General features: G+C 46.2%; 1 protein-coding gene across 6 annotated transcripts in view; it reads left to right on the forward strand.

Annotated features, from left to right (window-relative positions):
* Positions 1-1,152: 1,152 nt before the first annotated feature.
* Positions 1,153-14,344, forward strand: part of TASP1 (taspase 1) — a 233,377-nt gene continuing 220,185 nt past the window's right edge. For 5 of the 6 annotated variants that reach the window (XR_005884033.1, XR_005884032.1, XM_040981829.1 and 2 more), the window contains exons 1-2: positions 10,233-10,446; positions 14,090-14,157. Coding sequence is in view for 4 of the 6 variants with exons in the window: in XM_040981829.1 (XP_040837763.1) it covers positions 10,302-10,446; positions 14,090-14,157 (213 nt within the window). In the remaining 2 variants the exon portion in view is untranslated. Of the gene's footprint in view, positions 1,206-10,227; positions 10,447-14,089; positions 14,158-14,344 lie in introns of those variants that run through there. The other variant, XM_040981828.1, reaches the window with a different exon arrangement.

A 14,344-nucleotide genomic window follows, 5' to 3' on the forward strand; every position in this document is an offset into this window, starting at 1 on the left:
ATCCCTACTCTGAAATTTTGAAACTTTTTTTTTCTGAAAGTTTTGTTTTATTTTTATTTAAAAGACAGACTTTCAGAGTGAAGGGGAGACAGAGAGGAAGATCTTCCAATGGCTGGAGCTGAGCAGATCCAAAGGCAGGAGCCATGAGCTTCTTCTGGATCTTCCACATGGGTGCAGGATCCTAAGGCTTTGTTCCATCCTCTGCTGCTTTCCCAGGCCACAGCAGGGAGCTGGAAGGTAAGTGAAGCCTCTGGGACAGGAATTGGTGCCCATATGGGATCCCTGCGTTGCTCGGAAAGGCAAGATTAGATAATTGAGCCTTCACGCTGGGCCTGAAATTTAAATTCTTCAATAGCTGAAAATCTGAAGCTCGTTGAGGACCCACAGCAATATCATGAGTGGGTGATTCTGCACCCCGTAACTTTGTTTCATGCACAAAGTAAAAACATGGTGTAACATTATCTTCAGCCCATGTTGCAAAATGTTTGTTTGAAGCATAAATGTGTTTTGTTTTTAGAATGGGATTTCCAAGTATCTCATTTTATATATAGCAATGTCCCCAAATCTGACAACACAAACACTTTTGCCTCAAGCGTTTCAGATAAGGAATCCTCAAACTGTGTTGCTTTGGGACTTTCTAACTCTGCTGTGCAGGACAGGTTACAAGTTAAAAATTCCCTGCTACTGGTTACACGGAATCAGGGGATTACCTAAATATAACCAGGTTTGGGATGAGATCCACAAGGCCATGGCTTCACTGCCCCCAAGGGCCAGAGTGGACTCTAGGCCACCAGACACAAGTCGAGTTTTTTTCTAGGGAGCCTGTAACAGCTGAGTAAATTGAGTTCTTAACCCTGCAATTCACGGTAAGTTGTTTGATACATTTGCTAGCAAGGTGCTGGCCAGAGAAATGTCAGCATTGGGCCATCAGCGGCCTCGGTAAGGGGCAGGGGTGGGGAAGCCAGGGAACGGCGCCTGCGCAGAGCAGCACTGGGCCGCAGGTGTTGGTGGGTAACACACCTCCCCGGCCAGGTGAGGCCCCCTCTCGAGCAGGAGGCGGAGTCCGGGCCGACCCTGGGTCTGCGCTTCCGGCCACGTGCTCGGCGTGCAAGCCCAATGGAGAGGCGTAGCGTCACTCCTGCTTCCTCACCCTGGCAACGGGCGGGAGGCTACTTCCGGTGCCGTGAGGGCTCGGGCTGGAGCGGGTGAGTTTCCCTCGTCCTCCGGCTGTGCGCGCGGCGGTCTCCTCCGCCTGGGCTCCGCGGGCTGGCTCGCTCGCTGGGACAGCCTCTGCGTGGCCGGGAGCGGGCGGCGCGCAGGCGGCCCCTGGCTGGGGCGAGGCCCGCGCGGGCGGCCTGCGCTCTCCCGTGTCTCGGTCTCGCGTGGGGCCCGCTTCCACCCCTTGCCCAGCGCGGGGTCTCCTGTGTGGCGTGCCGGGCCCCATGCCGTCTCCCGAGTCCCGGGGAAGAGACTGTGTCGGGCAGTACCCGCCGTGCAGTCGCGGGCTGCAGGTGTCTCCCGAGCCTCCTTATTCCTGGGTGGAGGCCGGCACGGCCGGAGGGGGTTGGTTAGCATGCGGGCACAGGAGGACGGGACCCAGAAGACGAGGCAGCTGGCTAGCAGGATGAGAAGCAGGAAGCGGAGGTGCCCAGGCCGGAGCGGGCACCGTGTTTCCGGCAGTGCCACCTGGCCTGCTGCTGTAGGGCAGGGCAAAGACAGATGCACTGGGGATGAGTGAAGAAGAAGCCGAGTGGTTTTTGCTCACGCCATTTGAGGATCGCATGATTTCCTGTTTCGTTTGTGGTGAATAAAGCTTTTCAGTGGGTATTAATTATACAGGCAGGCATTTCCATCACCTGTGGTTCCACCAACCGAGCATTTTGATCTAATTTTTAATGCACATCAAGCTCTGATGATTGTATAAAATATGGCAGTTACCACAAAGCACAATTTGTAAACATTGCAGTAGCCTATGAGTAAGTGGTTGATATTTTCCTTGCTGAGATGTATTTCACAGACCATACCGTTCATCCTTTTGGGCTGTAAAGTACAATGGTGTGTACATTTTCAGTTTTGATCGTTCCCCACCCCAGAAGAAAATCTGTACTTCTTATCATCACCCCTTTTGTTGCCTAGCGGTTCCTCCCAGGCCTTGTGGGTCGCTGCTGTAGGCTCCCTGGTTTGGACTTGTGATGTGTGGCATCTTGTGTCTAGCTTCTTTCAGTTAGCCCAGCACTGCGAAGGTTCGTTGTGGGTACATCAGCACTGTTATTTTGTGTTCCATTGTACAAGTGGGAATGCAGCACACATCTTAACCACCATGAGTTGATGGATGTCTGGGTTGTTTCTGCCCTTTGGCTGCCTTGAAGAGTTTTAGAAACATCCTTGTATGAATTTCTGAGTGGAAGAACATTTTCTGGTGTCATGAACATACACCTAGAAATGGAGTCACAGGGTCATGTGGCAACTCTGTTGAGGTTTTTCTTTCTTTCTTTTTTTTTTTTTTGCTTTTAAGATTGATTTTTGTTGGGAAGGCAGATTTGCAGAGAGAAGGAGTGACGGAAGGATCTTCCATTACCTGGTTCACTCCCCAGATGGCCACAACTGCTGGAGCTGAGGTGATCTGAAGCCAGGAACCAGGAGCTTCTGGGTCTCCCATGTGGTTGCAGAGTCCCAAGGCTTTGGGCTGTCCTCTACTGCTTTTGCAGGCCACAAGCAGGGAGCTGGACGGAAAGTGGAGCAGCCAGAACACAGCCATATGGGCTGCTGGCACTTATAGACTAAATTTTAGCCAATTGAGCCAATGCGCTGGAGTTGTTTGATGTTTTCCAAGGTGGCTGTACCAGATTTCGTTTTTGTTGTCAGATCAGAATAAGTGTGTTCTCCCAGTTCTTGCAAATAGTTCCCTTTTTAATGAGAGGCATCTTGGTGCTTGTGAGGTGTGGCTCGTTACAACTACGGGTTGCATCTCTTCATGTGCTTGAGTCTTCTGTATATCTTTGGAGAAATGTGTATTCATTTCCTTTGCTCATTTTAAAATTTCGTTTCTTGTTTTAGAGTTGTGTGTGTGTGTGTATTCTGGATGCAACTCCTTTTTCGGATAGGTGATTCGTAATGTTTTCTACTATTTTGTGAGTTGACCTGTTCATCAGTGTCTCTAATACTGTCATTTGAAACACCGAAGCTTAGAATTTGGTTAAGTCCTGCTTACCCATTTTAGGGATGCTTTTCATGTTGTACGTAGAAATCATTGTCAAATCCAGATTCTGTAAGATTTACCTCAGTGTTTTCTTTTGTAGTCTTAGCTCTTAGAGTTACATCTTTGACTTCTGTATAGTGGAGTTTTGTATCGTGAGGATCCCCTTTTCCCAGCACTGTTTGTTGAAAAAAGTGCTTGTTCCCATTCATTGGCATTGACACCCTGTTGAGAAGCAGTTTACTCTTGGTTATCATTTTAAAAAACATTTCTCTGTGTTGGATGTTTAGGTTGCTCCTAGGTGTTTGTTATCCTGACTTATCCTGTGTTAAGCACAGTATACAAGGCTTAAAAGCATTTCTCTGTGTAAAGTTGATTTTGGTAGAGCATATTCTCAGAAGTGGAATTACCGAGTTGAAGGTGACTGGAAGTATGTTCTGCAGCTGATCTGATGAGCCACTAAAGCTTCAGGGTTAAAACCAGAGGCAAGGCTCCTTGTTCTGTTACAGAAGCTGAGGAGGTGAACTTCCATGGGAGCCTGTTGCTGGACCCTGGATGCCATTACTCGCTCATCTTTTAGTTGCTCCTGAAACATTTTGAGCCAAACTGCAGCAAAGCAAAGAACAGAAACCTCCATACTTTAGGAACAGGCCATGTGGAAGTTTTCTAAATGGTATAAGGAAACCAAAATCTAGTGCCATCACATGTAGCAGGAGGATAAGAAGGGTCTTGATAAGAGATGAGAGCGGGCCCGGTGCGGTGGCGCAAGTGGTTAAGGTCCTCGCATTGCACACCCGGGATCGCATATGGGCGCCGGTTCTAATCCCGGCAGCCCCGCTTCCCTTCCAGCTCCCTGCCTGTGGCCCGGGAAAGCAGTCGAGGACAGCCCAAGGCTTTGGGACCCTGCACCCGTGTGGGAGACCCGGAAGAGGCTCCTGGCTTCGGATCGGCATAGCATCGGCCGTTGCGCTCACTTGGGGAGTGAATCATCGGACGGAAGATCTTCCTGTCTGTCTCTCCTCTCTGTATATCCGCCTTTCCAATAAAAAAATAATAAAAATAAATCTTTAAAAAAAAAAGAGATGAGAGCAAGATTTACATCTGTAAATTAGTGCCACTCAAATCTCTGCCGAGTGAAAAGGTTTTATCCTGAGTCTTTCTCCTGCTCTTGATAATCAAGCTTTTGTTTACTTTCATACTGGTCTCAGTGATTGGCTACTACCTTAAATTTCTGCTTTTAGTAGAAATTACTGAATGGAAAAAGGCTTTTTTAGGAGAAAATCTAGTTTTCCTTGTCCTTGCTCCATCCAGTCCTTAGACCATCTTTAATGTTGTTGCGCTGTCTGTGTGAGCTGGTCCACACATGGATTATCTCCCTGCGACATGATAAATGCAAAGTGAGACATTTTACGGCTCTTGATAGTCACAAATTCCTTTTTAAAATGTTTATATTAATTTATTGTGCCAGTGCAATGGGAGTTAGGTAAATTTCCTTTGTGCTTGTAGTTTTGAACAGTCGTTTAATGTCAGATTTCCAGTTTATATCACTTCTTTCATGTCTTGTCTGCTCATGGCTTTTTGGCGTGATATTTTAGTTGGAATTGTCCTTTGTAAGATTTGTTTTCACATCCTTTTGTAGATGGTTACTTTTGTTGTACCTGTTTTTTGGGAGAGCATAATTAAAATGCTTTTTTGCAGCATTTATACTGAGAAGTATATAGGTGTATAGAACAGTGTAGTTATAGAACAAGGGACAGAAGGAAGTTAAATGCTTTTGAGGGAAAATCTACAGTATTTGGCAACTTGGGTACAATGTAAATTGACTGCAAGGTTGGAAAAAGGTAATGTTATTCAGAAAAATGAATAATTTAGAAAGCTAAGTTTTTTGGGGAGAGGAGCTTATTTTGAGCTAGCCAAGAGTGTTCATAAAATTTACGTCTAATATGAGGCAGATGACGGTGAGGAATCATCTGATATGCTAATAGGGTAGTTTTGAAAGATTAGCATTAGGTGAGGCTCGGGAAGGAAACCTCAGGACTGGTGTTCCATCATCATGGAGAGCAAAGATGACAGATTGGAGTTGACCCTGAGGAGCAGGTGACCTGGGGGACTGATGCTACAGGGAACTAAGGCCATGGAATTTAGGAATTTGGAAAAGATAGAATTTACAGGAAGCAAGAAGGGATTTTGTTGTTGTTGTTGGGTAGTTTACTAAGACAGGATTACCCATTTCAAGTATGTCATCAATGATACATATTGTTTTTTCACAGGATTGTGCAACTGTCTCCACAGCTGATTTTAGAACAGTTTTTTAAATCACCACTAAAAGAAATTCTGCCCCATCAGCATTTATCTCTCCATCACTTCAGTCCTAAGCAACTGATACACTTTTCAGTCTGTTTAGATTTGTCTTTTCTGGACATTTTTTCTTTTAAAAAATTTGTTCACTTGAAAGACTGAGTTACAGGGAGAAACTGCTCTTCCATCTTTTGGTTCACTCCCTAAATGACTGCAGTGGCCAGGGCAGAAGCCTACCAAAGCCAGGCGCCTGGAATTCTCTCCTGGTCGGCCATGTGAGCTGCAGAGGCCCAAGAACTTTGCCTCTGCTGCTTGCCCTGGTGTGTGAGCTGGAAGCTGCCTCCTGGGAGAGCAGGTGGTGACTTGACTCCTGTGCCACACTGCCAGAGCCCTCCGAGTGTTTCACATAGATGAAACACTGCAGGATGTGTCCTTTAGTGTATGGCTTCTTTCTTTGTTTTCTTTTTATAGCTGATGTATGTTTCACTGTGTGAATATATGATATTTTATTCATCAGTCATCACTTCATGACCATTTGTGCTTTTGGCTCTTTTAGATAATTTGGTAAACATCTGTGTGAAAGTGTGTATGGACATACGTTTTTAGTTCTTTGTGGGTATATGCCTAGGAGTGGAGTTGCTGGATCATATGGATATTCTGTGATGAACTATTTTATTGTAGCAGAAAGACAAGTTGCTATTTAGATATAATCATAGTGAATTTTGACATCTATTGGTAGGCAACTGCAAAATTTCTATTTTCAAACATGCCCCAAAATAAAAAAAGCAGGCTTAGACCCAGGCACTCTAATATAAGACATGTGCAGCCCGTGCAGTGCCTTAATAATTAGGCCAAATATGCCACAACAGAGGACGGAGGACAGAACAAATCAATCAACTATTGCAGTCATGTATTGGCAGTGAAAATCTGGGCAAGTGGAGACTCTAAGGTGGACTATGTCAGCCAGTGGATTCTGGAGAGATTTCATCATGCTTGGAATGGTGAGATTGGCAGCAATTCAGAATTATTGAACTATCAGAACCACTTGAGCAGGACCCTCGGAGCATGTCCCACGTCTGGGACCTGGGGATGGGTGGGAGGTTGTGTGGGGCTTCTTTTATATTTGCCCTTACCCCAGATACAGAAAAAAAAATAATAAGTTGGAAACAATGGTTTTACCCACTTACTTGTAGCCCTAATCAACTATGTAAGATTGTCAAAATAATTACAAAAAAAAATATTAGGACAAATGTCTGCCCTCACACAGTGACATTTGATGTTAATCCACAGTCATATATATTTTTTTATTTCCTAGCTTTACCTGTAAAGATGAAATCCTGTGATTATCCCCACTCCCCTGCCAATCCTCTCGAGTTTGGATTGTCAGTAGCTTGTGTGTTGTGAGTTGGAGATCCAGAAAAACAAAACCAGAAACAATGCATGGGGTCAGTGTTTGTGATTGGTTGTGTTTTGTATCTTCCGCACTCACTGGGCTGAACATGCAGAAGCTTCAAAATGTGGGCCTGGTTGATGATGAATTTGTGTTGACTATACCGGTATGCCAGCATATTTGCTGGGTTGCTTGTTCGTTTAAGTGTGTGGGGAAGGCAGGGAACACAGCCAGGACATGCCGCCCTGGCCTCCAGGCAGGGTTTCATGAGGGGAGGCTGCAGATTGCCCAAGGAACTGGTCTGGGGATGTATTGGAGTGGGAGCAGCTGAGGAGCAGCATGTTTCACAGGAGAGGAATGACTTCCAGGGTCTTCCATAGGCTGGGCTACTGTACTTGCAGGTGGCTGAGGGAGCTGAGATGGAGGGTTTTGGAGGGGAGAAACTGAGGACATGGCTGGGTAAGGTCAAGACACCCCTCTCCCCACCAAGCACACATGTGGGAGACCTGGACTGGACTAAATATCAACCCCTGTCTCCTACTCGAACACGCAGAAGCTGGGGCTGGGGGACAGCTTCGACTTCAGTACTGCCCATGAGCATCGGGTCAGGGTTTGGATCACATCACCGGGCCCAGTGTGAAAGAATCAGATCTGTAGGGGTCTTGTGAGTTTACCTCTGTGGAAATGCAGCACTTGACCATTTATGCAAAGAGCTAGGGAGCTGCCAGGCCCTGCCAGGCTGGAGCACAGAACTCACTTGACAGGAATTCATCTGACACTCATGGGGGTTAAACTGGGAGGTGGCTGGACAGTGCCAACTGCAGCACCTATTGGCACATGGCTTGGACTGAGGGCAGACCATGCCAAGCAGGGCCACTGCACCCACTTGAATACTTGGGATCCAGGGCCTGGAGCCCGCCCGGTGGGGGAACTTGGAAAACTCCCCTATTAGTCTGTAGGAGCACATGTACTGGTGCTGAGGGTGGGTCAGACTAAGCTGGACTGTAGCACCCATCAGCATTCACGTGTGCCAAGTTGGGATTAGGTCATGCTGGACCAGTCCATAGCACACACTGATATGAATGAGAGCCATGAAGAAATGCAGACCAAGCCAGGTTTAATCACAGTACCCCCCAGTTCTCATAAGGGCTGGTGCTGGAGTGGGCCAGGCTTTGTTGCGCTGTTGCCACCTGGTGGTGGGTACTGGACTGGTGGTGGGCTGTGCCAAGCCAGGCTGCATTACCTGCTGCCAAATGCTAGGACTGAGGATGGGCCATCTCAGATTGAGCTGCAGCACCTGCTGGTGTGTGCCACTTTCAGGGCTGGGAGCAGACCTAGTAGGGAAACCTATGTGACTCCCCTGCCTGGCTGCATGAGAGCTGGGACTGAGGTTGGACCAGGCAGGGTCAAGCTACCACACCCACTGGTGCACATGAGAGCCAGAATGGGTGCAGACCAGCTGGACTAAGCCACAGCATCAGCTGGAAGTGGCAGGATTGGGTGTGAGTCATGTCACTCTGGACTTCAGTACCCACCCCCCACAAATATGGGGCTGAGATCATGCCTGGTAGGGGAACTGTGGACACTCCCCACTAGACTGTACCTACAGCTGGTGAGCAGGAGAACCAGAGTCAGAGGCAGGCCAGGAAGGATAACACAGTGGTAACTGTTGGCATGTATGAAGGCGAGGGTCTAGGGACAGGGTGGGCTGATCTAAGCTGCAGCACCTATGGGTGTTCATGAGAGCCAGTGGGATATGGCCTGGGCTGGGCTGGGCTAGGGTGTAGCAGAGACTGACATGTGCAAGTATTGGGCAAGAGGAAGGCCTGGGAGGAGTTATTGGGGGTCACCCTGACAAGGCTCCAGCACTCCCTGGTATGTGTGAGGACTGTTGTGGGCTAGCTGGGCTGGGATTCAGCACGGCTTAGTTCCTGTGAGATATGGGGTTGAGGTGGAACTGACCAAGCTGCATCCACTGGTATGTGCATTGGCTGGTCCAGGTGACAGAACAAACCTGACCCTGCCCTGGGTAGTGCACTCAAGTCTGAGGTCACCCCAGATGAGGTTTCCTGAGGTCCCAAATGGACTGCTGGATTCAGACCTAGGCCACAGGGAAAAATCACAGGATGTATTGTCTACCCTGGAGTGTGTGTTGGGATTGGGCCTCTTCAGTTACAGATGCCTGTGCAGTGGACAACATACCCAGATATACATGGGGGGCGTGGTGGCAAGCTGACCTAGGCCAGCAGGGGGTGTTGACTGCCTTCTCAGAGGATGGAAAGCAGAACAGGTTGGACAATTCTCCTGGCCAAGCTTTGCAGCATGTTCCTGGGCCCGTGGATGCACTAAGGTGGATTTTGTCAACCAGTAGACCTTGGAAACATTTTCTTAATCCTGGAGCAACGAAACCAACAACTTCTCAGAACTATCAAAACCACTTGGACAGAACCTTTGGAATATGTACACATTGAAACTCTGGGTTGGTTCCTCATCCCTGGGTACTGGGATGTGTGGAAAGTCATGAGTGGTTTCCCCCTTTGTCTCTCCCCTTCCCTCAGAAATATCAAGAAGAAATAGCAAATTTGGAAGCAATGAGTACACCCAGTTTTCCCTAGACCTTGATCCTTCCCACCCTGACCCACCAAGTAATCATTATAAAAAATAAAAATTGCATAAAAAATTTTTTTGGCATCATGTGATTCTGAATTTGTTATTTCATTGTTTTTCATTTATTTTTCATTTTGGTTGAAAAGGGGAGTGTGAAAGAGAGAGAGAGAGACAGCAGGCTGAAGCTAGGCTTCAGCTCAGTCCATGTCTCTCTTGTGGGCGTCAGGGACTCAGATGCAAAGGCTGTCACCTGCATCTTGCCTGTGTGCACATTCACAGGAAGCTGGACATGGAGCTGGAATTGTACAGGGATGTGGACCTTCCAGGCAGTGTTGCTACCCTTGTCCCAAGTGCCTACCCCTCCAGCACTTTATTTGAGTCAGAAATGTAAGCTTTGTATCAAGGTTCGGTGCTACTTGTGATTCCAAAATATCCCAGAGATTGTGTTTTAGTTTTTAGGGAGCAAAAAGTGATGTTGGAGAATGTGTTGAGGATGACTTCAGTGTGGTATAGACGGATGAGAACGGATCCTAGCACTCAGCAGGACATTTGGTTTGTGATCATTCAAGCAGATTTAAATTCTAACCTTTTATGTTCTTTGTATCACCCTATTAAATAACTTTAAAAGGAAGGTTTTTTGAAAGTTACCTTTGCATGATTTGTGTGCATGTGTGTGCTTGCGTACATAGTTTCTTAACAGGAAGAAATCATACCAGCTCTCCTTGTTTTCCTCTAGGGCAGTTCCTGTTCCACTATTACTCGTGGATAGAAGCATGCCCTTTCTCAGATAGAAGATGCCAGTCTTGGAGAATGACCATGGAGAAGGGGATGAGCTCCGGAGAAGGGCTGCCTTCCCGTTCAGCTCAGATTTCGGCTGTTAAAGTAACAGCCAAAGACTTGGAAGTGAAGCAGCCCCATGCAGACCAGCGAGGGGGCTTTGTGCTAGTGCATGCAGGTAAGTGCTTCCTGTGTGAGTTTGGACATTACGAAAGTGATGTGGATGTGTTTTGCTTTGTTTTGTTTTTTTCCTTGCCTTGGGCAGAGGCAAACTGGCACAGAGCTGAAACCCAGGAATGGCCCTCTGGAATGGGAGGACCTCTTCTAGACGAAGGCCTTGTCAGGGCAGCTCCTCCTGTGCCTGCTTCACTCTCCTCCCTTATGTTCTTTAGCCCATACGATAGCTGTGTCTACACTAGAAATTCTTAAAACCAAAATAATTTCAAAACTCTGGATTACTTTTTAAAAAGCAAGGCTGCTGAAAAAAGATATTTGACCTCCATATTAGGCTTTTATCATGTTAAAGTTACACAGTCTTGGGGTTACTTTATCTTGTGGGAAATTTTGATTATTCATTTATTTAAATTTTTTGTTTTTGAAAGAGCAGATCAGTTTTACAGAGAGGAAAGACAGAAAGATCTTCCATCTGCTAGTTTACTGCCCAAATGGCTGCAATGACCATACCTGAGCTGATCTGAAGCCAGGATTCAGGGACCAGGAGTTCTCTCTGGGTCTCAAGATTTGGGCCATCTTCTACTGCTTTCCCCGGCCATAAGCAGGGAGCTGGAAGGGAAGTGGAGCAGCAGGACTCAAACTGGTGCCCACATGGGATACCAGCATGGCAAGTAGGGGCTTAACCTACTGTGCTATAGTGGCAGCCTTACCCCTCCTTTTTTAAAGACTTATTTATTTTTATGATATGTTTATTATTATTATTATTTTTTATATCTAGACTAAACAGTCTGGGAAGCCTTAACGTGACATAGCCAGAAGGATCTAAACTTGCAAAAGCATTTGGACTTAAACATTTTTCTTACAGATGCTTTTTTAAAGAAATGAGGTCAATTTAAAGACATAATGTGGTGTAAACTAGAGCTGGAAGCAAAAATCTTGCCTTCAAGTTCCTAGTCTCATGTTCTTTCTACTGCACCATGTTGATGATGTGTCTTCTATAATCACTTACTAACTCGTTATGTTCAGAATGAACATTTGGAAAATGAACACGAAAAGCCTGACATTTTTAACAAGCAGCAAAATAGGGTTTTTTGATTATGCAGAAAGAATCACTTTCTGTTATTCACATGACTCTATCCTTTCTGAGAAACGTACTAGAAGGTGTTGGTTCCGAGGTAAAGTTGGGAACTGAGGCCAGCAATGCTAGGAGAGCAGGGATAAAACCAGAGAGTAAGAGCATCAAGGAACACTCCACCAGCCTGCCTCCCCCAGCCAACTTCTAATTTATTGAAAGGGCAGAGAGGATGATTGGGTAGGTAGAAGCATTTGTCTTATGTTTGAAGGGACAAAGGTTCAGGAAGTTAAATTCTGAATGACTGTGGAGCTGTTCTTTCACACTAGAGTAGACTTGCCCAGATTTTAGTTATTTTTTAGTTATTGAAGTGCTAGATTCTGATTTTTTTTGTTGTTTTGCTTGTGTTCAGTATTTGAGAGGCAGAGAGGAAGGGAATGAGAGATGGGGAGATGGGGAGAGATAGAATTACAGAAAGGAGACAGAGCTCCTGTTTGTTTTTTTGTTTCCTGAATACCTGGAGCTAGACCAGATTGTAGCTTGAAGCTAAGAACTCAATGTCAGGAACCCAGTGACACTGGAGCCACGCTCTGCCTCACAAGGCCTGTATGGGTGGGAAATTGGGGCTTAGAGCTGAATCATAGGAACTGACCCGGGTCCATTGATGTAAGATAGTGGCTTCTTAACAACCAGGCTAAATGCCTTCTTTTTAACAGATTTGTCTGTTTGAAAGACAGAATGATGGAGTGAGAGACAGGGAAAAGGAGAGCTCCCGTTCCTGGTGCATTCCCCAAATGGTTGCAAGGGCTGGGCCTGGGTCAGGTTGAAGCCAGGAGCCTGGGGGTCCAAGTGCTTGGGCCATCTTTGCCGTGTTCCTGAGTGTATCATCAGGGAACTGGGTCAGAAATGGAGCATCCATGCCTTTAACCGGAGACATTTCACGTGGCAGCTTAACCTGCTTAGGTCAGCTTCCAAATACCCATTTCTATGGTTTTATCCTGACCTTTTATTTATTTAAAATGAAGTATCAGTATCATTTGTCATAAGGGAAAATAAGTTTAAACATTGTGCCAACATAAAACCCCATGTAATTAAATTTCATTTAGAGCGTGTGTGGAAGTGGCTTGGATCCTGATCCTATCTTTTCTTTGTGATAAAAATAGCAAGTGCTAATCAAATAGTAATGACCCACTGGGCCAAGGGGAGACTTTCTCCATTCTAATCATCAAGTTTACATGCTCGTGTTATTTGATGTTCTCATCCAAATACTGCAGTTCTCTATTTGGTAGTAGTATCCCATGCTTTAGGAAATGCTGCTTGCAGACTGGGTTTTCTGAGATGTTACACTGCAGTCTGGGACCTGTGATGAAAGTGCTGTCCCTAAGGCCTCAGAAAGACCCCGACCTCCAGTGCAGGGGGCACGTGAAAGCACGCCGAGTGCTGGTGTTGGTGGGAGTTGTGGGTAGGCAGCATATACAACCCTCAACTCCAGCCTCAGGTGCTTCTCAGGAGGTAGCCCTAGTTTTCTAAAGTTGTTTTTAAGAATTCTGGATTGTAAACAGTAATTTCCTAAGTGACAGAAGCTTTTTTTTCCCCCAAGATTTATTTGAAAGTCAGAGTTGGGTAGAGGAGAGAGAGAGAGAGAAAGACAGAGACAAAGAGTTAGCAAGTGAGCAAGAGATGTCTTCCATTTGCTGGTTCACTTGCCAGATGGCTGTAACGGCTAGGGCAGGGCCAGGCTAAAGCTGGGAGCCAGGTGCTTCTTCCAGGTTTCCTGCATGGATACGAAGGCTTAAACAAATGGGCCATTCTCTGCTGCTGTCCCAGGCCACTGTCAGGGAGATGGGGTGGAAATACAGCAGCCGGAATCAAACTGCTGACCATGTGGGAATGCAGTGCATAGGCACCTGCTATCCATGACGGTCCTCCCCATTCCCATCCCCCATTAGCAGGAGTTATTCCAAGGCCAGTAGAGGAGGAACCTTCTGTCTGACACACTGGGTTATCAATTCTAGATGAAAAGGAGTCATGATTTGGGGCTGGTGTGGTGGCTCAGTATCGCTGTGGCACTGGCATCACGTGTGGATTATGTCCTGGCTGCTCCACTTCCACTCAGACCCTCTGCTTATGCTCTGCTATGCAGAGAATGGCTGCACCCCTGTGGAAGAGCAGGAAGTAGCTCCTGATTCCCAATTTCGGACCAGCTTAGCTCTGGCCATTGTAGCCATTTGGGGAGTGAACCAGCCAGTGGAAGATCTCTGTCTTTCCTGTCTCTGTAAAAATCTTTTAAATAAGAATAAATAAACCTTAAAAAAAAAAGTCATGACTTGGAGAGGAGAGGAGAGGACTTTGGGGATTTGAGTCATTCCTAGGGACTCAGGCAGATGAGATTTTGAAAGAAAAAATAACTGTGACTTACGGTAGAGGAAGAGGCTGTTAGATCTTGAAAAACCCATGAAGCGTGGACAGTACTTTTATTTTTACTAAGATAGCATTAAGTTTTATGGGCTGCTTATATGAGCAAGATCTCTAGTGTAATAATAACTTACAATTGGTTTTTATTTCTCTACTCTAGGTGCAGGTTATCATTCAGAGTCCAAAGCCAAGGAATATAAACATGTATGCAAACGAGCTTGTCAGAAGGTACGAACAGAATTTGTAGGGTATAAATGTTTTGAACACAAGGGAGCTTTATGTTGAAATTCAAAATTTCAAGGCTTCATTTGTAGGACAGCCTTTGGTTTGGACCACAGATTGCTTTGCTCCTATTTGTAGATCTGGTTTTCCTTCATTCTTTGAATGAAGCTTAGCTCTTCCCCTCCTTCCCTCG

This window comes from Ochotona curzoniae, unplaced genomic scaffold (genome assembly GCF_017591425.1).
Source record: "Ochotona curzoniae isolate NIBS_2020 unplaced genomic scaffold, NIBS_Ocur_1.0 contig_3520, whole genome shotgun sequence".
Taxonomy (NCBI): Eukaryota; Metazoa; Chordata; class Mammalia; order Lagomorpha; family Ochotonidae; genus Ochotona; species Ochotona curzoniae.